This window comes from Lipotes vexillifer, unplaced genomic scaffold (assembly GCF_000442215.2).
Source record: "Lipotes vexillifer unplaced genomic scaffold, Lipotes_vexillifer_v1.1 scaffold964, whole genome shotgun sequence".
NCBI lineage: Eukaryota > Metazoa > Chordata > Mammalia > Artiodactyla > Lipotidae > Lipotes > Lipotes vexillifer.
Genome location: NW_006799423.1, coordinates 416,612 through 441,533, shown reverse-complemented (window position 1 = coordinate 441,533; position 24,922 = coordinate 416,612). Strand labels below are relative to the sequence as shown.

Genomic DNA, 24,922 nt, shown 5'->3' with positions numbered 1-24,922 from the left:
GATATCCTTCTCTTTAAAGGAAAACTTTCAATTTTCATAATTGAATAGGTTAGCTATGGATTTTTTTTGTAGATTCTCTTTATCATACCCTCCTATTCTTAGTTTGCTTGGTGTTTGTATAATGAAAATGTGTCAGTTTGTCAAATGCTTTTTTTGCATCTATTGAGATGCTCGTGTGGTCTTTATGAGTCTATTTGTATGATGTATTCCACTGATTGATTTCACATGTTGAAACAATGTTATATTCCTGGGATAAATCTTACTTTGTCATGGTGTATGATCCTTTTTATTTGCTTCTGGGATTGTTTTGATAGTGTTCTGTTGAGGATTTTTACATCTATATTCACAAGAGATATTGGTCTGTAGTTTTCGTTCCTTGTTATGTCTGCCTAGTTTTGGTATGAGGGAAATACTGGCCTCATATGCCAAATTAGGAAGTAGTCTTTTCTATTCTATATTTTGGAAGTGTTTTGGAGGGGGAGGGTGCTAATTCTTCTTTAAACTTTTGGGGGAATTCACCAATGAAGGCTCTGGTCCTGGGTTTTTATTTGTGTGTTTTTTGTTTATTAATTAAATCTCTTTACTTGTTATAGGTCTACATAGATTTCTATACACAGATTTCTACACAGGTTCTCCCATCTTCCCAGAGTTTGTTGTTACTGCTGTTTGTTGTTGTTTGTTTGTTTGTTCAGTGACTTTTCTGAACTAACTGTAAAGTCTGTATTCTTTGTCTCATGTGGTCACTAAAGTCTCTATCTGATTAGTTTTCAACTAACGACTGGATAGTGATTTCCTGAGATACCAGTAATCTCTAGTCTTTGCCAAGAGGCTCTGTGTGCATGTGTGGGCATCTTCAACACTAGATGAGGCAGTTGACAACTCTTCCTTAACCTTAACTTCCTGCTTGAGCAGAGCCTTGACATCAGCCAGAAATGAGAGTGTAGGTACTTCTCAGATATTTCCTAAGCTTGCATACAGCCCTAGACATGTGCACAACCATATGTATGTCCATGGCCTTCTAGTTATCTATGACTCTGTTGGAGTTTTTAAAGCCCCTGTGGACATCTCCTTTCCCAGCTTTTCCTTTTAAGCTTTTCTTGGTAACCCATTGCTTGCCTGACTGTTATCCACTTCCTCTGGAAGCTGCAAAGTTAAACAATAGCCTTTAATTGTGTTCAAAAATGCCTCCAAGGAGAAGGCTTTTAGCACTGGGCAAGTGCTGGGTAAAGTCAAATAGAGACTTGCAAGTGAGGTCTTTCAGAAAACCACCAAACAGTTCAAATAATGACAGTTCTCTGGAAATGAAGCTTAGAAAGATGTCCAATCCCTCTGGTGGCTTCCATGCTTTTTTTTTTCACTATGTTTGCAGGGCTATTGATTTTCAATCCTCCTATAGAGTTGAAGAGGGGGAATGGGAATAGGGCAAACTAAAACACACAAAGCTCACTGTTCTTACTGAGATTTAGCCTTATTTCTTTAATAAATGCTTCCCGGATTGCTGCAAGCCTTTGGTTAATTTACAGAGCTCTGAAAAAGTTGATTTTCACAAGTTTTGTCAGTTTTCTCATTGCCTTTATAGAAGAGAACACTTTCAAATGTCCTTGCTCTGCTGTTTTCATCGATGTCACTCACCCCTTGGGGTCTGCTTTGATAGATGGATATTTCTCCTCATCATAGGTTATATTTTCCTGCCTCTTTGCATGCCAGTTAATTTTTTATTGCATGCCATGCATTATGAATTTTACTTTGTTGGCTACTGGATAGTTTTTATTTCTATACGTATATTTTGAGCTTTGTTCCAGAATGCAGTTATTTTGTCTGTAAGAAGTGTGATCTTTTCTTGTCTTGCTCTTAAGATTTTTCATGGGAGACCGGTGCATTGTTTAGTCTAGGGTTAGCTATTCCCCTCTACTGTGGCAAGACCCTTTTGAGTACTCTACCTATTGCTGCATGTATATAAGGTTTTCCAGTCTGAATGAAGGAAACAGACACTATATTTGGTCCTGTGTGAGTACCAGATACAGTGATTCATATGTCATTTATTTTATTTTATTTTATTTTATTTTGTGGTACGTGGGCCTCTCACTGTTGTGGCCTCTCCTGTTGCGGAGCACAGGCTCTGGACGCGCAGGCTCAGCGGCCATGGCTCACAGGCCCAGCCGCTCCACGGCATGTGGGATCTTCCCAGACCGGGCCACGAACCTGTGTCCCCTGCATCGGCAGGCGGACTCTCAACCACTGCGCCACCAGGGAAGCCCCGTATGTCATTTACTTATTTAAAAATATTTATTTATTTATGTTGCACCAAGTCTTATTTGAGGCACACGATATCTTTGTTGTGGCATGCGGGATCTTTAGTTGTGGCATGTGGGATCTTTCAGTTGTGGCATGCGGACTTCTTAGTTGCGGCATGCGGACTCCTAGTTGCAACGTGCATGCGGGATCTAGTTCCCCGACCAGGGATCGAACCTGGGCCCCCTGCATGGGAGCATGGAGTCTTACCCACTGGACCACCAGGAACGTCCCCATACATCTTTTAATCCATTCATCCCTTGGCCTCAGCTGGTGTCCTCACATGTTTGCACTGGTCAGAACTCTGCTGTCCCCTTGGAATCCCTTTCCTTATTCCAAAACCTGGAAACTCTCTCAAGACATTAAGCTGGAGCAATTATAGGGTCACTTTGTTTCTGTCTCCCAGGGAATCACTGTCCTTTATTGCCTAATGTCCAATGTCTTAAGAGCCATTGTTTTATCAATATATATCTTGTTCAGGTGTTTTTGTTGTTTTAGGTCAGATGGTAACTCTATTCCTTGTTACTCCTTTTTGTTGGAGTCAGAAATCTATTTGCCCATTCTTTTCTCTGGATCGTTAATTTATATCTAAATCACTTACCTATTCTAGTCAAATGGTAGTACACATCACATTGTATGTATAGAGATAAATATATGCTAAACTTATATAGAGTTACAAGTACATTAAGACTAATAAATGTTCTTTATTTCAGGTAAGAACCCTTGATATGTTTCATTTCTCCAAAGCTCTGCTTATCAGGAGATAAATTTTCATTCAGTTAAGCTATTCTTTGTAGTGTGACCAAGAAAACAGAAAACAAACAAATGAACAAACAGAAAAAACATAGGCACTGAAAGTAGACAATCTATCCTGAATCTGGATCCTTTCCATCCTGGTACAACTCTGTGAAAGTTGCCTAATACCTCTGCACCTTTGTTTACACATCTGCAAATGAGGCTAATAAATAGGATTGTTGTGGGGATACCATAACATAGTATATATTAAGCACCTGGAAAGTAGTGGTGCTTAACCCTGGTTAAGTTTAAGGGCATCTTCTTCTCCCTTCATAACATTGTATTTTTCAGTGTGCAGGTAACTGTGGATTTAGTTACGGACAAAGGATTACATATTGCATTGGGATCCGATCTACTGAGAAATATAAGCTTCATGAGCTGTGGCCTGTAGACTATCAAGAATGCCCTGTGTTGCCTTCCCCTCAGGTTTACAAATGCAATTTTAGAACCTGTTTGCATATGGCCACTTGGAAAGTTGGAAAATGGAGCAAGGTCAGTATATAATTATGAATTTAAAATCTTCTGAATGAGACTTTCTAGTTGTGGGATGCCTAGTATTCTGCACTTCTAACTAGATATCAGAGTTGTCTCATACCCCTATTGTCTAACAATCACTTTATCAGTTATTTATCAGTTATCATCTCTTTTTCTATGTTTGCTATAACCTGCCTTAAGCAGGGACCATAATTAATACTTGTTTCTTTTCCTCAGAGAATCTGGCACAGTGGCTTGCATTATGAATAGATGCTTAAGCAATACTTACTGGTTAAGTGAAAAAGTAAATAAATCTAATGTATGAGTAATACAGGTTATTTGCACCATATTCCATTTCCAATTAAATTGATAGAAAGCAAGTAAATATTGCTTTGCAAACTTAGCATACAGCAATGAGTAAAAACTCAGTAGTCTGAATAACCATCATTAATTAATATTTATCAAGTATTTATAATATACTGCTGAGCTAACTATACAAAATAAATGGAAAGAAGCCAGTAACTGAGAAAGAATAGATTCAGTTTCTTAAGGATTAGCCCCACCTGTGACTCTCTAGCCTCCAGGATATTTTTGTGTCTGCAGAAATTCTAGCCATTATTGATCATCAGTTTGTTCCAAAAGGACCTAGCTTGAAAGGAGGAGATATGTATTTACTGGCCTTATTATCCATTATATACTTTACCTTCAAACTTTTCTCTGTTCACAGTGCTCTGTGACTTGTGGAGTTGGAATAATGGAGAGAAGAGTGGAATGCATAGCTGGCAGTGGTTGGTCCAGTGACTTATGTTTAAAGAGTTTAAAACCAGATGCTCAAAAGAAATGTTATGTCCATGACTGTAAGTACTAAACTTCAAAAATCTAGAACCTAAGCATTCCTAAGAAGTTTTCATTAAAATCTGAAAATAAATATTTAGAGTAGCCATACACTCCACAAAATGAAAGTTCTGTTTTTTTCAGAATATAACAATATTGGTGTAATTGAGTTAAATTCATGTTGTGTCTGTAATTTGTTCATTGTTGATAAGTTGTACTCACTTGTCCTTGAAGGTAAAACATTTACCAGCTGTAAAGAAATCCAAGTGAAAAACAACATTACCAAGGATGGTGACTATTACCTTAACATTAAAGGAAGAATAATAAAGGTATTACGAAGACAGTTCCTATTTGATTTTAACATTGACTGTTGACTTTGAAAAAAGCTTTTCTAGATCTTTGCATTTTCTCTTTAGATCTATTGTGCTGGCATGCACTTGCAGAACCCCAAGGAATATATATCATTGGTCAAAGGTGAAGAAGACAACTTTTCTGAAGTGTATGGCTTTAGGTATATGCTGTGTTTTGCTTTATCTGTGCATTTTTATGGTCCTTCAAGAGGATTAGAAGTTCCAGAGTTCAGAGTGGTACTTGAATAGCTCCCAGTGGGACAAGTAATTTAGAAACAGGTGGACATATTAGGACCTAAGCCAGATGTTGTCCATGCCTGTTCAATAATAAAGATTTGGGCATTAACATGTACTCACAGAGAGACTGACTAAGAAGGATACTGTGGGTGAGCAGTGAGACAACAGAGGAGGGAAGAATTTAAGACCTGTGTGTATTTTCATAGAAATAAAATTAATTCCAGTAATAAAAGCTAGGAGAACTACAGCTGAATTATTTTTCCACAAACTGGTCTTGAATTTCCCATTAATCATTTTGTATTTCTTTGACTTTTAACTTGTTGAGTGATTTTCATTTCTTTCACATTTAACTTGTTGACCCTAAAATATTGAAGAGTGTGTCTTTTACCTTCCCACTTCCAAAGTTTACCATTTATCTGCATTATGGTCTAATAAAGGTATCTAATACTAAAATATTTTAATATTGTTACAGACTGCAAAATCCATATGAATGTCCTTTTAATGGAAGCAGGAGGCAAGACTGTGAGTGTAAAAATGACTACTTGGCTGCTGGACACACTGTTTTCAGCAAAATAAGAATTGATCTTAATTCCATGCAAATTAAAAGTAAGTGCTGAATCTCTATTTGTAAAATGAAAAGTACCTGTTTGCTAATGCAAGTCTAACAATATACTATATGGTATATGTGGTAGCTAGGGTATAGAGAAAGGCCTAGCATTGTGCAATAATTACTTGGAATTCTTTTTAAAAAGTTATTAGCTACATAGTTCCATTGCAATGATACGGACCATGGGAACCCTTAATAAAAATGTAGTGGTAATGACACTGTCATTAGTAAAGATAGTAAGGATACGGTCATAGTAAAGATCCTTCCCTTCCAAGATATAACCATCTACCTTAAAATCCTCAATTACATTAAAAATAAGGAAGTTAATATCCTCAATGTAGTTGTAAAGCTTTTTTGCAAGGGCTTAAAGTAATAATTAACCTTAGTTTCAGGTGACAGTTTGTCTAGTATTTTCTTATACTTTATCTCATTTGATCTTTTCAACACCCCTATACTAGATAAGGCAAAATTTCATCACATTGTTGCAAGTGATGAAATTAAGATGCACTTATAGAATTAAGTGATTGGCCCAATTCATACAGTTAGTAACTGGCATTGTAGGGAGATAAAGTACCACTCACAGATCCCAGATTATGGACCTGCTGCCTTTCTAGGAAGTAATTTATAGTACAGTCAAGTTAAAGTAAATATACTTTATGAAACCTAACATACACTGAGCCTCAGGCAGTCTGCCCTCCTGAAAATTACATAGTGACATGAAAATGCAAAGAAGTTCATTTCAGAAGCAGAAACTCTAAATCACAATTGAATCACCAGTGCCTAGCACAGTACCTAAACCACAAAAAGAAACAAAACAGTGTTTGTTGAGACAGTGAATGCATGAATACATAATCTCTAAATCAGTCATATGATGGTGAACTATTATTGTCAGTAAGAGTGGCTACCATTTACTGAACACCCACAATTACTGCAGTGGGGAAGTGTTATAATGCTTTGGTTATGATCATAGACTCTGGAGTTAGATTGCTGGGTGTAAATTCTCTGCATCCAATTACCAGTCATGTGACCTTGGGCATCTCTCTCTTCAAGCCTAAATTCCCTCATCTCTAAAATAAGATGCCTCTCAGGTTTTTTTCTTTCTTTTTTTCTGCTTTCTTTCCTTTTTTTTTTTTTTTTTTGGTTAGGATTAAGAGATAATACTTGTAACATATCTAGTAAATGCCTTGCGAGTAGTAGGTGTTCTATAAACAATGGTTATTATTTAATAATATATGTTGTGTCAGCATTGCTGAGTACATAATGGACATTTGGGAACTTATTTGCTGTTTATTAAGCTATTATCTTTCATTAATTTATCAAACCTGCCATTTTGCCAGGCATTGGACTGGGCTCTGAAGATACAATGTTAAATGTATACATTTTCCTCTTTCCCTTCCTCATACTTGTGTGCCAAAACCCCAGTCTTGATTAAATTAAACCTTTCACCTACTCTCCACTTGCACCATGAATCTTGCATGTGGCAAGTAATACACAGCCCTCCTGACTGATCTTACTTTAAATGCATGACTCCTGAGCTTGCACGGACCCTGGTCCATTCCTCCCCAACTCTTCTCAATGTCTGACTCACAGCTTCTCCTCTGGCTTCAAACTTCTAAATTTTCTAATACCTCCACTCCAGTCACTCATTGCTGATGACCTAAACCTTGACCTATGGACTTTGCCTTCTCTCCTGGTCACTGTGGATGAACTATTTCTGCTGCCATCTGAGGCAACCCCTTCTACTTGTGCTCTGAGCTCCTTGCTTTGTACCAACTCAGGACCATTATTTCAGGAAACTTTCCTTTTTCTCTTACATCACCAATTCTTCTTCCATTTCTTTAACTCCAGTGACAGATTCTTGATTTTCATTTCATTTGATCCATCAGCAGCCTTTGGTTTCCAGGACTTCTCACTCTCATCATTTGGCTCCTGTCTTGGTCACTCTTTCTCCCATCTTTCTCACTGTTTCTCAACTTGGCTAGTTACTCTTCCTTTTATACAACACTGAGTATTGAAGAACTTCAGGACTCAGTCATTCCCTTAAGGATCTCTTTCAACTTATAGATTTCAAATACCATCTGTTAAATGACAGTCCCAAATGTATATCTCTAATTCAGTCTGCTGCCCTGAATTCCAAGATTCAACTCCCTACTCCACATATCCACATGAATGTCTAATATGCGTCTGACAATGTTTCCAAAACTGAACTTTCTTTTTTTTTTATTGGAGTATAATTGCTTTGCCATGTTGTGTTAGTTTCTGCTGTACAATGAAGTGAATCAGCGATATGTATACATATATCTCCTCCCTCTTGGACCTCCCTCCCACCCCCCCATCCCACCCATCTAGGTCATCACAGAGCACTGAGCTGAGCTTCCTGTGCTTTATAGCAGGTTCCCACTAGCTATCTATTTTACACATGGTAGTGCATATATATCATTCATAATCCCACAATTTGTCCCACCCTCCCCTTCCCCCACTGCATCCACATGTTCATTCTGCGTCTCTATTCCTGCCCTGGAAATAGGTTCATCTGTACCCTTTTTCTAGATTCTACATATATGCGTTAATATATGATATTTGTTTTTCTCTTTCTGACTTACTTCACTCTGTATGACAGACTCTACGTCCATTCACATCTCTACAAAGGAACCGATCCTTCTACCCGAATTTTTGCCATTTCAGTAAATGGCAACTATCAGCTTCTAGTTACTCTTGCTAAAACATAGCAATGTCTTTAACTCTTTCCGTTATCTCACACCTACGTGCCATCCATCATCAAATTCTTTCAGGTGAATCTTTAGCATACATGCTGCTATGCACTGTATTGTGTCCTGCATAATTCATATGATGAAGCCCTAATCCCCAATGTGACAGTGTTTGGTCCTGGGGAGATAATTAGGTCTAGATTAGTTCATGAGGGTAGGGCCATAATTGTAAGATGAATGCCCTTATAAAAAAAGAGGAAAAGACACCAGGACTCTCTTTCTCTGCCATGTGGGGACACAGCAAGAAGACGATCTCCAAGCCAGGAAGGGGGGCTCTCACCAGAACTTGACCGTGTTTGCACCTGCGCTTCTTTTTTTTAAGCCCCCCAGTCTGTGATAGTGTTAGGGCAGCTTGAGCTAAGACACGTGCAAAATCCCACTTTGCCATTATCTCATTTGCTATCACCGTGGGCCAAGTCCATATCTCATTTGCTATCATCGTGGGCCAAGTCCATATCATTTTTTTCACCTGGATTCTTATGCTTACTGACTGGTATTCCTGTTTACTCTGGTAGCACTCAGGTTCCTTTTCACCTTTTCCCCAACTCCTGACCTAGATTCTCTTCTCAATAGAGAATCCAGAGTGATCCCTTAAAACGTAAGCCATGTCTTGTCTTATACATTATCTCATTTCATCTTTTTAATAACCCCAACCTCTGCTCAAAATTCTCCAAACATCTCCCATCTAACTCATAACAGAATTAAAAATCCTGCTGATGGTCAGTAAAACTCAATAAGACCTTCCCACCTCCATTACCTTTCTGCTCCTTCCCTCCACACTCCTCCCTTGCACGATCTGGTTCAGACACATTTGTCCCTTTGCTGTTTCTTGAATACATCAAGCATGCCCTCCACCCCTCCTTAAGGCCTTTGCACTTTCTGTTCTATCTGCCTAGAATGATTGTCTGTCAGGTTTACCCCTCAGTTTCTTCCTGGTCTCTGCTTAAATACACCTTCCCAATAAGTTCATCCTGGACCTCTCCACTCCAAAACTCCCTTTCTTCTTATTGTTTTCCTGCTTTATTTTTTATTTTTTTCTATAGCAATGATCACCTACAACATATGATAGTATCTACTCTATTACTTGTTTCTCTCTGGTAGCACTCAGGTTCCATTGGCCCCTATGTCATCCACTACTGTGCTCTTACAGTACTTATAATAATGCCCAATATGCAGTAGATTCTAAAGAAATATTTGCCGAATAAAAGTCAACTTTCCTCATGAAGCTATCTTAAGGAAATCTTGAAGACAAATTTGGATTAACCAAAGTGAGAAGGAGTTTCAGGAGGAGACATCGTGAACACAGCATGAAATGGTGAAGAATTTTGGTTCCGCTAGAGAATAAGGAGTAGTCTAGTTTTGTCTAAGCATAAATTGAATGGAGGTTGGGGGATAGCAGCTTATTAGAGATGTTCCCAGAAAGCAGATCAAGAAGAACAATGTGTACTAAGCTATACAATTTAATTTATCTTTTAAGTTATGGGGAACTTTGGGGTAAAAGTATAAACGGGGGAGGGAACAGGCTCAGTTGGAGAGAGAGCAAATTGTATCCATGAAGATATTTAGGAAGCTAATATAATAGTTCAGATAGAAGGTGATAAGGACCTAAATTAGGGACTTGGTTCAGAATAGAGAACCTGAGAGAAATATTAAAGAGGTACACTCTATGATTTTCCAACAGATGGAATATGGGGATTTGTGGCATGGAATATTTAGAAAGAGTTCCAAATTAACTGGGTAGATGTTGAGATGTTCAATGAGATGAGAAATATAGCAGGAGGAATATGTTTGGAGAAAAAGATAATGCATTTAGCTTTGGACATGTTAAGCGAGAGCTATCTGTGGGTTATCCAGGGAATGATGGAGGAGATAGTAGCAAAGGCTAATTTGAAAACTGTGTCAGTTTGCCCAGCCTAACCCTAAGTACCATGCATAAGCAGTGGTGTGTGGATAAATGTTTAACAACCAGCTCTTAACAATCAGGAAAAGAAAAGTTTGATTTGTAGGTTTTGCCAGTTTCCATGGAGTATATATCCCCACCATGGCCAATTTTAAGCTACCAACATGAGCTCATTATGCATAGAGTTGGGAAGAAACACACACAATTGGTTCTCATGATTTGGTACAAGCTGACTCTGGCACACCATGGAAGGCCTGCTGCCCTTGGAGATATGATAAATATTTCCAGAAATGCTACCTTTGGGGATTGCCTCTAGGGGACTGACGTCATCATGAGGGCATGCAGAGATCTTGCAGTCCTCCTGAAAGATATTTGAAACAACATTAGCCGAGGTGAGAGCCACCGACTGCATGAGCATTAGTTGGGATGTTATTTAAGTGATTCAAGCATGAATAAGTGATTGTACCAGCTAACCTTTAGGGTTCCTCCCAACCTGTTTTTGAGCCAATGACTCTTTCTTTCTGATACTTTATATGGAATCCCCAGCATTGTTGCCAGTCAAGAAATTTTGCTAATAACATTAGCAAAATAAGATTAGAAAGAATGAAATAGTAATATAAGAAATCAAAGAAAATGGCACACTTTTTACCTTCATGTTTTTGAATTCTCTAAATGAATTGATATGCATACTCTCTATAAGCACGTATATGTTGCTTTATCATAATTTATCTTTAAATAATGTTTTTTCCTCTGTAATTTTGCTCCTTATGCCACTTTATCTATTTTAGATATTCACTATGATGTAACATATGATAGAGCATTTATTTAGCTTTTACAACATATGGATTAGTTACAGATGTCCCTGTCATATTTTTGAGCAATTTATGAGGTGAACATTTTTATATTAAATAAAAATTTGAGAGCCTGATCTATATTATGTACTACAATTGTGCAACATTTTTGCTTAAAATTTTGGATTAGTTTTATGAATGTATTTAAGAATGTAATATGAAGACTGCATGTTTTGCAACGAAGATGTGAAAACATACAATGTCTCAGTGCTAAAGAGTTTCATTTATTATTTTCTAGCTACAGACCTTCTTTTTGCCCAGACAGTATTTGGAAACGCAGTTCCATTTGCCACAGCTGGAGATTGCTATAGTGCAGCCAGATGCCCACAGGTATTTCATAGTTGATTATTTTTTCTCACTGAGTAAAGTTAATACTGTTTCTCTTCATTCACTTTCTTGACCAAAATACTGTAAGAAACATAAGTAAATAGAAAATGCAAACTTCTGACATGACATTCATTTCAAAGGTTATAGATAAACTTTGGAGGAAAAGCATCTTTGCCAGTACCGGGTTTGTTTGAAGGGTGTAATAATAAGAATTTTAAATTGGTCAGATCCTGTTTCTCCTTCCATGATGCTTTATCACTGTCAATCTTTCGACTTAGTCCATAGAAATGAATGGACATAAGTTACAAGGTAAGGGAATGGATCACAAACATGTGACTTTCATACACTGCTGCTAACATCAGTTATATTAGCTGTTTGGGCCTGTAACATTCTCAGAATAACTTTCTATTACTGTGAAATAATACATTTCCATGTCTTTATTCTTGTTTTTATCCTTTCTTTTGCAGAGTTCTCTTTGCACACCCTTTTATGTCATTTTTGAGCTTTCCAGTACAAAGTGTGCTTCCTAGAAGAAATTTGCTGTCTCATTTTTTTAACATAGGATTTTATAAAGTCTATGTGAATAACATTTTTTGTGATAAGATACAGAGACATAAGCTAGGTGAATATACCATTATTAGGTAGATTTATAGATTAATGAAAAATCCTGCCCAGAGATATTAATTATAATAACGATTTCATTTTCAAGAAAACTAGCTAAAAGGTTTGCCATAGCCCTCTCTTCTAAGAATTTCTCATTCACAGTTTTCATCCTATGACATAGAAAGTATGCTTATGCTAAAAAGAGAGGGCATTTTCTGTATTAGAGGAGGACACTTAAAGGAGTTCAAAAGACACTAGAACTACAGGCCGAAATGAATATGAAAAAAGTTAACTGGAATAAATATATAAATCTTAGGTCCAGAAATGCAAGTAGAACCTGGCAATGTCATATAAAAAGACCTAGGTGTTTTATTCAACCACCATGGGTTCAATATAACTAGTGTAGACCAAGTAGTAATTTCTTTTTTCTTTTTCTTTTTTTTTCATATTGAGTTATTGTTATTGGCTGGCATAATACAGGGATTATTTTCCTCTTCACAGAACAAAATGTGATACCACATTTCTTTACAATTAAATTAAGGCTAAAGAACAACAAAGACATTATGGTTCATATGATGCATTGGAAACATATTGTCTGTGCTCCACTTGAGCAGAGGGTAGAATGCCTTTACTTTGTTACTTTATGAAATGCCAGGTTTTCAGGGCAAATCCTATTAAGGGGTTTTAGTTCCTGCCTGATATTTTGCTTTCTTCTCTGCCAGCTGCCACTGCATTGGAGATGCCTCAGGATTGTTCAGCCCATGGTTAGACTTGATTTAGAAATTAAAACTACCAAATTGGGGAAATGTGTCCATTCATTCTTTCTCATCTATTTATCTATCCAATATCTATCATATCTATAATAAGCTTATTATAATCATCTGCTTACTTGTCATTTCCCTCCACTAGTCTGTAAGCATCTGGTGGAACTGGTTCCTAGGTATATCTTCAATGCCTGATGTATTTACTGACTAAACAGTAAATATTTATTCAGTGTTTGAACTCTCAATGAGATTTTACTCTAGGAGAGAAGATAAGATATGTAAATTAAAAAAAAGAATATGTTGGATTGGGTGTGTAGGGGGTGGCCAGAAGAGATTTATTGGAATTTTGAAGGTAGAGATCCTAAATAGTACACTCATTAATGTTTTGGGGGGGGAATGAACTATCAACCGACCATCTATTTCTCCACCTACCTATCTAGTTACTTAGGTAGCACCTTAGTTCTTTATTCATAAGCCATAAACAAACCAAGCAAATCAATTGTTTTTTTGTTTGTTTGTTTGTTTTGTTACTCACATCACTCTGTTATTGGTCAAATCAGTCAAACAATCAACTGGGTCATTCCGTCATTGGATAACTTGAATAATATATATATATATATTTATACAGCAGGTTCTTATTAGTCATCAATTTTATACACATCAGTGTATACATGTCAATACCAATCGCCCAATTCATCACAACACCACCCCCACCACCCCACCACTTTCCCCCCTTGGTGTCCATATATTTGTTCTCTACATCTGTGTCTCAATTTCTGCCCTGAAAACCGGTTCATCTGTACCATTTTTCTAGGTTCCACATATATGTGTTAATATACGATATTTTTCTCTTTCTGACTTACTTCACTCTGTATGGCAGTCTCTAGATCCATCTACGTCTCAACAAATGACCCAATTTCGTTCCTTTTTATGGCTGAGTAATATTCCATTGTATATATGTACCACATCTTCTTTATCCATTTGTCTGTTGATGGGCATTTAGGTTGCTTCCATGTCCTGGCTATTGTAAATAGTCCTGAATTGAACATTGGGGTGCATGTATCTTTTTGAATTATGGTTTTCTCTGGGTATATGCCCAGTAGTGGGATTGCTGGATCATATGGTAATTCTATTTTTAGTTTCTTAAGGAACCTCCATACTGTTCTCCATAGTGGCTGTATCAATTTACATTCCCACTAACAGTGCAGGAGGGTTCCCTTTCCTCCACACCCTCTCCAGCATTCGTTGTTTGTAGATTTTCTGATGATGCTCATTCTAATTGATGTGAGGTGATACCTCATTGTAGATTTGATTTGCATTTCTCTAATAATTAGTGATGTTGAGCAGGTTTTCATGTGCTTCTTGGCCATCTGTATGTCTTCTTTGGGGAAATGTCTATTTAGATCTTCTGCCCATTTTTGGATTGGGTTTTTTTTTTTTTAATATTGAGCTTCATGAGCTGTTTATATATTTTGGAGATTAATCCTTTGTCCGTGGATTCATTTGCAAACACTTTCTCCCATTCTGAGGGTTGTCTTTTCGTCTTGTTTATAGTTTCTTTTGCAGTACAAAAGCTTTGAAGTTTCACTAGGTCCCATTTGTTTATTTTTGTTTTTATTTCCATTACTCTAGGAGGTGGATCAAAAAAGATCTTGCTTTGATTTATGTCAAAGATTGTTCTTCCTATGTTTTCCTCTAAGAGTTTTAGAGTGTCCAGTCTTACATTTAGGTCTCTAATCCATTTTGAGTTTATTTTTGTGTATGGTGTTAGGGAGTCTTTGGTTTCTTCAGTGATCTCTTGGTTATTTAGTAACATATTGTTTAGCCTCCATGTGTTTGCGTTTTTTACTTTTTTCCCCCTGTAATTCATTTCTAATCTCATAATGTTGTGGTCAGAAAAGATGCTTGATATGATTTCAATTTTCTTAAATTTACTGAGGCTTGATTTGTAACCCAAGATGTGATCTATCCTGGAGAATGTTCCATGCATGCTTGAAAAGAAAGTGTAATCTGCTGTTTTTGGATGGAGTGTCCTATAAATATCAATTAAATCTATCTGGTCTATTGTGTCATTTAAAGCTTCTGTTTCCTTATTTATTTTCATTTTGGTTGATCTGTCGATTGGTGTAAGTGAGGTTTAAAGTCCCCCACTATTATTTTGTTACTGTTGATTTCCTCTTTTATAGCTGTTAGCAGTTGCCTTATGTATTGAGGTGCTCCTATGTTGGGTGCATATATATTTATAATTGTTATATCTTCTTCTTAGATTGATCCTCTGATCATTATGTAGTATCCTTCCTTGTCTCTTGTAACATTCTGTATTTTAAAGTCTATTTTATCTGATATGAGTATTGCTACTCCACCTTTCTTTTGATTTCCATTTGCACGGAATATCTTCCTCCATCCCCTCACTTTCAGTCTGAATGTGTCCCTAGGTCTGAAGTGGGTCTCTTGTAGACAGCATATATATGGGTCTTGTTTTTGTATCCCTTCAGCAAACTTGTGTCTTTTGGTTCGATCATTTAATCCATTCACATTTAGGGTAATTATCAATATGTATGCTCCTATTACCATTTTCTTAGTTGTTTTGGGATTGTTTTCATAGGTCCTTTTCTTCTCTTGTGTTTCCCACTTAGAGAAGTTCCTTTAGCATTTGTTGTAGAGCTGGTTTGGTGGTGCTGAATTCTCTTAGCTTTTGCTTGCCTGTAAAGCTTTTGATTTCTCCATCAAATCTGAATGAGATCCTTGCTGGATAGAGTAATCTTGGTTTTAGGTTCTTCCCTTTCATCACTTTAAGTATATCATGCCACTCCCTTCTGGCTTGTAGAGTTTGTGCTGAGAAATCAGCTGTTATCTTTATGGGAGTTCCCTTGTATGTTATTTTTCATTTTTCCCTTGCTACTTTGTGTGTATGTGTGTGTGGTACGCAGGCCTCTCACTGTTTTGGCCTCTCGCATTGCGGAGCACGGGCTCCAGATGAACAGGTTCAGTGGCCATGGCCCATGGGCCCAGCCGCTCTGCGGCATGTGGGATCTTCCCGGACCGGGGCACGAACCCGTATCCCCTGCATCGGCAGGCAGACTCTCAACAACTGCGCCACCAGGGAAGCCCTCCCTTGCTATTTTTAATAATTTTTCTTTGTCTTTAATTTTTGCCAATTTGATTACTATGTGTCTCGGTGTGTTCCTACTTGGGTTTATCCTGTATGGGACTCTCTGCGCTTCTTGGACTTGGGTGGCTATTGCCTTTCCCATGTTAGGGAAGTTTTTGACTATAATCTCTTCATATATTTTCTCTGGTCCTTTCTCTCTCTCTTCTCCCCTGGGACCCGTGTAATGTGTATGTTGTTGCATTTAATGTTGTCCCAGAGGTCTCTTAGGCTGTCTTCATTTCTTTTCATTCTTTTTTCTTTATTCTGTTCCACAGCAGTGAATTCCACCATTCTGTCTTCCAGGTCACTTATCCGTTCTTCTGCCTCAGTTATTCTGCTACTGATTCCTTCTACTGTAGTTTTCATTTGAGTTATTGTATTGTTCATCTCTGTTTGTTTGTTCTTTAATTCTTCTAGGTCCTTGTTCAACATTTCTTGCATCGTCTCGATCTTTGCCTCCATTCTTTTTCCGAGGTCCTGGATCATCTTCACTGTCATTATTCTGAATTTTTTTTCTGGAAGGTTGCTTATGTCCACTTCACTTAGTTGTTTTTCTGGGGTTTTATCTTGTTCCTTCATTTGGTACATAGCCCTCTGCCTTTTCATCTTGTCTATCTTTCTGTGAATGTGGTTTTTGTTCCACAGGCTGGAAGATTGTAGTTCTTCTTGCTCCTGCTCTTTGCCCTCTGGTGGATGAGGCTGTGTAAGAGGTTTATGCAAGTTTCCTGATGGGAGGGACTGGTGGTGGGTAGAGCTGACTGTTGCTCTGGTGAGTGGAGCTCAGTAAAAGTTTAATCCACTTGACTGCTGATGGGTGGGGCCAGCCCCTACCTGGGCTATTTGGTGGGGCTAATGGCAGACTCTGGGAGGGCTCACACCAAGGAGTACCTCCCAGAACTTCCGCTGCCAGTGTCCTTGTCCCCACAGTGAGCCACAGCTACCCCTCGCCTCCTCAGGAGACCCTCCAACACTAGCAGGTAGGTCTTGTTCAGTCTCCCCTGGGGTCACTGCTCCTTCCCCTGGGTCCCGATGCACACACCACTTTGTGTGTGCCCTCCAAGAGTGGAGACTCTGTTTCCCCCAGTCCTGTCAAAGTCCTGCAATCAAATCCCAGTAGGCTTCAAAGTCTGATTCTCTAGGAATTCCTCCTCCTATTGCCGGACCCCCAGGGTGGGAAGCCTGACGTGGGGCTCAGAACCTTCACTCCAGTGGGCAAAATTCTGTGGTGTAAGTGTTCTCCAGTCTGTGGAGTCATCCATCCTGCAGTTATGGGACTTGATTTTACTGTGATTGCACCCCTCATACCATCTCACTGTGGCTTCTCCTTTGTCGTTGGATGTGGGGTATCTTTTTTGGTGAGTTTCAGTGTCCTCCTGTTGATGATTGTCCAGCAGCTCTTTGTGATCCTGGTGCTCTCACAAGAGGCAGTGAGAGCATGTCCTTCTACTCCACCATCTTGGTTCCCATGTCCTCATGTAGTAATTTCTAAATGGCCCAGTATAATCATAAGGTACCAAAACACAATATCGAGACCAAAAATTTTATTTGTACTTGACACTGGAATATTATACTTATTTAAAAATTTCTGTCTGGGAAAGATAAGTTTTTAATCTATCTAGGATTAGAAGGTGACAATCAGGAAAAAAAGGAAGGTTTAAATTTCATTATGTTAGGAAAATGAAGAAGGTAGCCAGGAAAATGGTGGGAGGTTATGATAACAACTATTAAATATGTAAGGAGCTCCATGAAAGAGGAGTGAATTCAGTATGTGTTACTCAAGGAGACATTAATAGGGCAGAAGATTCCAGCTCAAGATAAGACTTTTGACAAGGAGAGTTGCCCAATAAAGAGACCACCCCCCCCAAAAAAAATCCGAGCCCTCAATAAATCACTAATTTTTGCCAATATTTTTGTAAATTGATCTTGTATTCTGCAACCTTGCTGAATTCATTTATTAGTTGTAATCGTTTTTTATTGGATTCCCCGGGATATTCTATATACATAGTAATGTCACGCACAAATAATTTTACTTCTTCCTTTGCAATCTGGATGCCTTTTATTTCTTTACCTTGCCTCATTACACTAGCTAAAACTTCCAGGATAGTGTTAAGTAGAAGTGACAAGAGTGGACATCCTTGTCCTATTCTTGATTTCAGAGGGAAAGCATTCAGTCCTTCATCATTGAGTGTGTTAGCTATGAGTTTTGTAGATGCCTTTGATTAGATTGAGAAAGTGCCCTTCTATTCCTAATTGAAGTGGTGTTATCATGACTGTTGGATTTTGTCAAATGCTCCTTCTGCCTTTGTTGTGATGATCCTGTGGTTCTTGTCCATTACCGTAGTGATATGGTGTATCACACAACTTGATTTTTATTTCATTTTATTTATTTATTTATTTTTTGCCTCTCACCATTGTGGCCTCTCCTGTTGCGGAGCACAGGCTCCGGATGCGCAGGCTCAGCGGTCATGGCTCACGGGCCTAGCCACTCCGTGGCATGTGGGATCCTCCCAGACCAGGGCACGAACCCGCGTCCCTTGCATCGGCAGGTGGACTCTCAACCACTGCACCACCAGGGAAGCCCACTGATTGATTTTTGTATGTTGAAACAATCTTGCATTCCTGGGGAAATCCCACTTGGTCATGAGGTCTAATCCTTTTTATATGTTGCTAGATTTTCCTCTGTATTCAGAAGAGATATTGGCCTATCATTTTCTTTTTTTGTGTGTCCTTTTCTGGTCTTGGTATCAGGGAAGTACTGGCTCCATAGAATAAATTGGGAAGTGGTCCCTCCTCTTCTACTTTTTTGGAAGAGTTTGTGAAAAATTAATGTTTGGTAGGATTCACCAACAAAACCATCTGAGCTCAGGCTTTTCTTTGTGAAAGTTGTTTTATTTACCAATTCAGCCTCTTTACTTACTGTAGGTCTTTTCAGATTTTCTAGTTCTTCTTGAGTCTGTTTTGGTAAGCTTATGTTTTTTGTTTTTGCTTTTAGGAATTTGTCCATTTCACCAAAGTTATCTAATTGGTTGACATGTAATTATATGTAATTGGTTGACATGTAATTATATGTAATATTCCATATAATCCTTTATATTCCTGTGAGATTCACAATCATGTCCCCTCTTTGATTCCTGATTTTAAAGCTTTGAGTCTCCTCTCTCTTTTCTTGGTTTGTCAATTTTGTTCTTTTCAAAAATCCAACTTTTGATTTTATTGATTTTCTCTGTTATTTTTCTCTTCTTTGTTTCATCAATTTCCACTCTATTCATTATCATTTCTTTCCTTCTGCTTGCTTTAGATTTAATTTACTGTCCTTTTTTTCAGTGCTTTAGGTGGAAGCTTAGGTCATTGGTATGAGATCTTTTTTCTCTTTTAATATAGGCATTTGCAGCTATAAATTTTCCTTTAAGCACTTCTTTTGCAGCATCCCTGATGTTTTGGTATGTTGTACATTCATTTTCATTCATCTTAAAGTATTTTCTATTATCACTTGTGGTGTCTCATTTGACTCACTGGTTATCTAGGTGTGTGGTGTTTAAGTCCCATGTATTTGTGAATTTCCCACATTTCCTTCTGTTATTGATTTCTACTTTCATTCCATTGTGGTTGGAAAACACACTTTGTATTATTCAATCTTTTAAAATTTATGGAGGCTTGTTTTATACATAGCATATGGCTATCCTGGAAAATGTTCAATATGTGCTTGGAAAGAATGTGTGTTCTGTTGTTGTTGGGTGAAGTGTTCTGTAGATGTCTGTCAGGCCTTGTTGGTTGAAAGTATTGTTCAACTCTTCCATTTCCTTGTTGATCTTCTGCCTAGTTATTCTATCTACTGAAACTTTGCAGCTATTATTGTTGAATTATCTGCTTCTCACTTCAATCCTTTTGTTTCATTTACTTTGTATTAGATTTATTTACCTTGTGATTTTGTTGTACATAACTGTATGCTTGTAATTGTCATAATATCCTGATATAGTGACCCTTATATCATTATAAAATGTTCTTCTTTATCTGTAGTACCATTTTGTTTTGTTTTGTTTTAAAGTCTAATTTATCTGATATTAGAATGGCTACTCAGGCTGCTTATAGTACATGGTATATATGTTTTCATCCCATTTGCTTTTAACCTATATGTATTTTTGGATCCTAAAAGTGTCTCCTACAGGGAGTATTTTGTTGAATCTCTGCCTTTTGATTGGATTGCTTAATGTTATAACTGATATGTCTGGATTTATCTTTGCCATTTTACTTTTTGTTTTTATATGCCTTGTATTGTTTTTGTCTCTTCTTTACTGCTTTTTTTATTCAGTGAACATTTTCTAGTGTAACATTTTAATTTCCTTAATAATTTTCTCACTATATTTTAAATTGCTTTCTTAATGGTTGCTCTAGGGCTTATAATGTACATCTTAACTCTACACCAGAATACTCTCCAGAATTATACTACTAACTGCAGTGACATATAGAAACATTACTCCTATATATACTCTTTTTCCTCTTCCCTTTTTTTGTTGTTATATTTGTTGTCCATATACCTACCTGTGTAGCAAACCACAATACATTTTTATAGTGTTACTTTATATAATTTTATATCTTTTAGAGATAAGAAATGAGAGAACTTATATTTCATTGAGTTTTTTACATGAGCTTTTTTATTTAGCATTTCTGGTTCTCTTCATTTCTTCCTGTGGTTCTGAGTTATCAGCTGCTGTCATTTAATTACTGCAAAATAGCTTTGCTTCCATCTGCTTTATTTGTGGCATTATTATCAAATATACTACATTTCTATATTATACTGGTCAGTAGTATAATTACATACATATTGGTTTATACAATTGCTTTTTAAACAAGAGAATAAAGAAAAAGAAATATGCAATTATAGTGTCTTTTATAATTACTACAATTACCTCTACTAATACACTTTGGTTGTTTTGTATTGTCTGATGTCACTTGACTTCAGCCTGAAAAACTTCCTTTAGTATGTCTAATAATAACTAGTATGTCTGCTAATAACAAATCCTCTCAGTTTTGTCTATCTGGGAGTGTCTTTATTTTGCATTCATTCTTGAGAGATTGATTTTCTAGAAAATTATTGTTTTACAGTTTTTATTTTTCAGCACTTTAAATATTCCATCCCACTGTCCTCTGGCTTCTAGAACTCAGCTATTTATCTTACTGGGATTCCCACGTATGTGGTCATTTTTCTCTTGATGCCTTCAGATTTTTTTTTTTTTTTTGACTTTCAACGTTTTTACTGTGACATATATGGATGTAGATCTCTTTGTGTCTACTCAACTTGGAGTCTATTGAGCTTCTTAGATGTGTAGATTAATGCATTTCATGAAATTTAGACAGTTTTCAGCCATTATTTCTTCAAATATATTCTCTGCTTTATTTGGTACTTCCATCATGCATATGTTGGTGCACTTAATGACGTCCCTTTATTTCTCTGAGGCTTTATTCATTTTTTCTTCATTCTTTTTTCTATTTTCCAGATTGTTTCATCACTATTGATATCTTTTCAAGTTTGCTGATTCTTCTGCCAGCTCAAATCTACTGATCGATCTGCTCTAGTGAATTTATTATTTTGGTTATTGTACTTTTTAACTCCTGAAATTGTCCTTTGGCTCTTTTTATAAATATAATTTTTATTTCTTTATTGGCAGTCTCTATTTGATGAGACATTATCATCATACCTTTCTTTACTTTTTTAAACACAGTTTTCTGTAGTTCTTTGGGCATATTTATAATAGGTACTTTGAAGTATTTATCTGCTTAGCCTGATATCTGAAACCTCTCAAAGGCAGTTTCTGTTGCGTTTTCCTCTGTATATGAGTCATCCTTTCCAGTTTCTTTGCATGTTTCACATTTTTTTGTTGAAAACCAGGCATTTTAGATAAGATATTTTAGCAACTGTGGATACTAAGTTTCCCCTTCCCTCTAGGATTTGTTGTTTGCTTGTTTATTTGTTTAGCTCTTTGGCTGGGCTATTTCAGGGATATCTATTTCCCCTGTGATGTGCAGCCTTTAATGTCACTCCTCAGAGGACTCAGCCTTGGACATGTACACTGTCACCCCGATCCTCCTGGAATGACAGTGTTTTTAGCTGGCCTGTCTTTGATGAAGTTTCTAGATGGCCTGCCTCTACTGATATCACACTCAGCTCTTAGCTTCCACTAATTAGTATATGATCACTCTGTTCTTTCAATAACATCCTGGAGGCATAAATTACTACATGGTCTGATCCAATTAAACTCAGGCCCCTTGGCCAGGGAAGTCTTATATGTCAGTCTTTGTGGTCAGGTCAGACTTCAAGAGGAGCCCTTCTTGGCTGTCTGTTTCCCTGGTTTTCTCTGATAAACTGAGCTTGGACCTACCATTTGTCTTGTTGCTCTCATCCAGTTACCCCCATCCACCTCTTAACTGCATACCACTAAAATCTTATTTTCAATATGCCCTTTAGGCTTAAATTTCCCCATGTTCGGTCCCAAATAAGCTCAGTCTCCTTAGGAAAAGCTATGGAATTTTCTGTTCTTACAGCTTGATTTTCCCCCAAGGAAGGATCTTTGCACCAATTCTGTGGATTGAGTGGGTAGAACCCACTTTGCAGAGTAACATCCCCCATCTATAAGCAGAATGCTGGGTAATGGCAACATCCCCTGGTCTTCTTGGTTTGCCTTGCTCAGCATGGAACTTCTGCCCTACCAGTGATTTTGAGTGGGACTGATTCAGGCCTTGTGTTCTTGGCCTGCCATGCCTGGGGCAGATCTTCTGATCTATGAGTAGGGACTGAGTGGTGGAAGGGAGCTTCAGACTCTCCACCATTCTTGCCTCTAAGACAGCTTCAGCAACACAGAGCTGGGTGAGATGAGGAGTGCTGGTGTTCCCCACCCCCCGCCGCCCCCCACACATCCTAGGAGAAAGCTTAGCCCTAGCAGAGAGCTGGGGGAAATACAGTCCTGTGTTCACAGCTGCACCCACAAAGAGTAGAACTATCATCTTGCTGAGGTGGGGAAGAGAGGACAGGTCATGGTTCAGATGTCACAGATGCTTACTGTTCTTACCTAGATTTCATAGATTTTCCTGAATAAATGTTTCTCCATTTTTTTGTATAGCCTTAGGACAATTTCAAGAGACTTGAAATCATTTTGTATTTTATATTTATTTTACATTTGAAATTAAACATTTTATTTTGAGGTAACTGTTGACTGACATGTAGTTCTAAGAAATAATACAGAGTTCCCATGTACCCAGTTTCCCCAAATGGTAACATCTTGCATGATTATAGTATAATACCACAACTAGGATATTGACATCTCTACATCAATATACAGAACATTTTTATCACCACAAGAACTTTATTTTTTTAAATTTAATTTAATTTAATTTTTGGCTACATTGGGTCTTCATTGCTGTGTGCGGGCTTTCTCTAGTTGCAGCAAGTGGGGGCTACTCTTCATTGCGTTGCACAGGGTTCTCATTGTGGTGGCTTCTCTTGTTGCGGAGCACAGGTTCTAGGCATGCAGGCTTCAGTAATTGTGGCATACAGGCTCAGTAGTTGTGGCTTTCAGGCTCTAGAATGCAGGCTCAGTAGTTGTGGCGCATGGGCTTAGTTGCTCCTCAGCATGTGCGATCTTCCCGGACCAAGGATTGAACCCGTATCCCCTGCACTGGCAGGTGGATTCTTAACCACTGTGCCATCAGGGAAGCCCCACAAGAACTTTTATAATGACAACTACTTCCCTCCTACCACCAGCCTCACTTTATCCCCTAGCAACCACTAAGCTAGTCTTCATTTCCATAATTTTTGTCTTTTCAAAGATGTTATATAGGTGGAATCATACTAGTACGTATGTCTAGAACTTCTAGCATTATTTTGAAGAGTGGTGATAGTGGACATGCTTTAATTGCTTCTGATCTTAGGGGGAAAGCATTCAGCCTTTCACCATTAACTGTAATGTTAGCTATAGATTATTGTAAGTGTTCTTTATCAAGTTGAGGAAGTTCCCCTCTATTCCTATTTTTCTCTATTGTTTCACTGAAGAAAGAGTCCACAGGTCTCCTCAAAAGCCATTCCAAATGTGCTCCCTCTATTGGCTATATTTTTTAAGGTACATAGCTTTGCAGAGGAATCTCAGGTTCTCATTCAATCTTTGAGCCTGGTTAGCTCTATTCATGTCCATTCTTCTCCTTCCCTGCTTCACTCATATTGGCCTACCAGATGATTGGTCTCCCTCCAAAATGGTGACTCTCTGACCTACATCTTTTATTTAGTTCTCTTCCCAGGGTTGTGCTTTTCCTGATGAACTCCCCCTTCTGAAGTCTTACACTGTGTCTCTTTGAACAGTTGTTCTAAGGTCAAGGATGTGTAATCTAAAACTTTTAGCACTTTAAACAATCTTTTCTTTCACATATGGATATTTAAAATAACTTTTTCATTTTGACCCTTTTAAATGGAGATTATTCAGTCTCCAATGACCAACCCATGTCAAGACTGGTCAACTTTGTCCAACAATCCATATTCCTTCTAATCAATGCCTTCTGGTCACATACTTGATATGATTAGAAAGAAGTAAATTGAGGATGCCACCTAGAGATGTGAAGAGTGTGCTACAAGGTACTATTACCTCGGAAAGGTCATGAAATTCTGGGAATTTGGTCCTTTTCATTACATGTTGAATTGAATAAATCTGGTCAATGAGACATCAACAAAATTCACAGGATACTGATATACAAATAAGTAATATAACTGTCAAGTGGAATCAAAACTCCTTTTATTTCATTAGTAAACTTTCCTTATAGAAAATATCTTAACAGAAAACTAATTATTATAAACAGTATATTTCTCAAGGAGCATGAAATCAGAATAAGAGATCTTAGCACAATCAAGTTTTTAAATGATAAAACAGATATTTTCAGTAATTTCTAACTCCATTACTCCAATTTTTATGTAACCCCATTTTTCCCTA

The 24,922-nt window shown here is 37.6% G+C and overlaps 1 protein-coding gene across 1 annotated transcript in view; it reads left to right on the top strand.

Annotated features, from left to right (window-relative positions):
* The window catches only part of ADAMTS20 (ADAM metallopeptidase with thrombospondin type 1 motif 20), a 144,190-nt gene that overhangs the window by 108,414 nt on the left and 10,854 nt on the right, over nt 1-24,922 (top strand). Inside the window, exons 29-34 of the mRNA XM_007471614.1 lie at nt 3,379-3,579; nt 4,289-4,418; nt 4,630-4,724; nt 4,812-4,906; nt 5,455-5,588; nt 11,347-11,438. Coding sequence (XP_007471676.1) covers nt 3,379-3,579; nt 4,289-4,418; nt 4,630-4,724; nt 4,812-4,906; nt 5,455-5,588; nt 11,347-11,438 — 747 coding nt within the window. The remainder of the gene's footprint in view (nt 1-3,378; nt 3,580-4,288; nt 4,419-4,629; nt 4,725-4,811; nt 4,907-5,454; nt 5,589-11,346; nt 11,439-24,922) is intronic.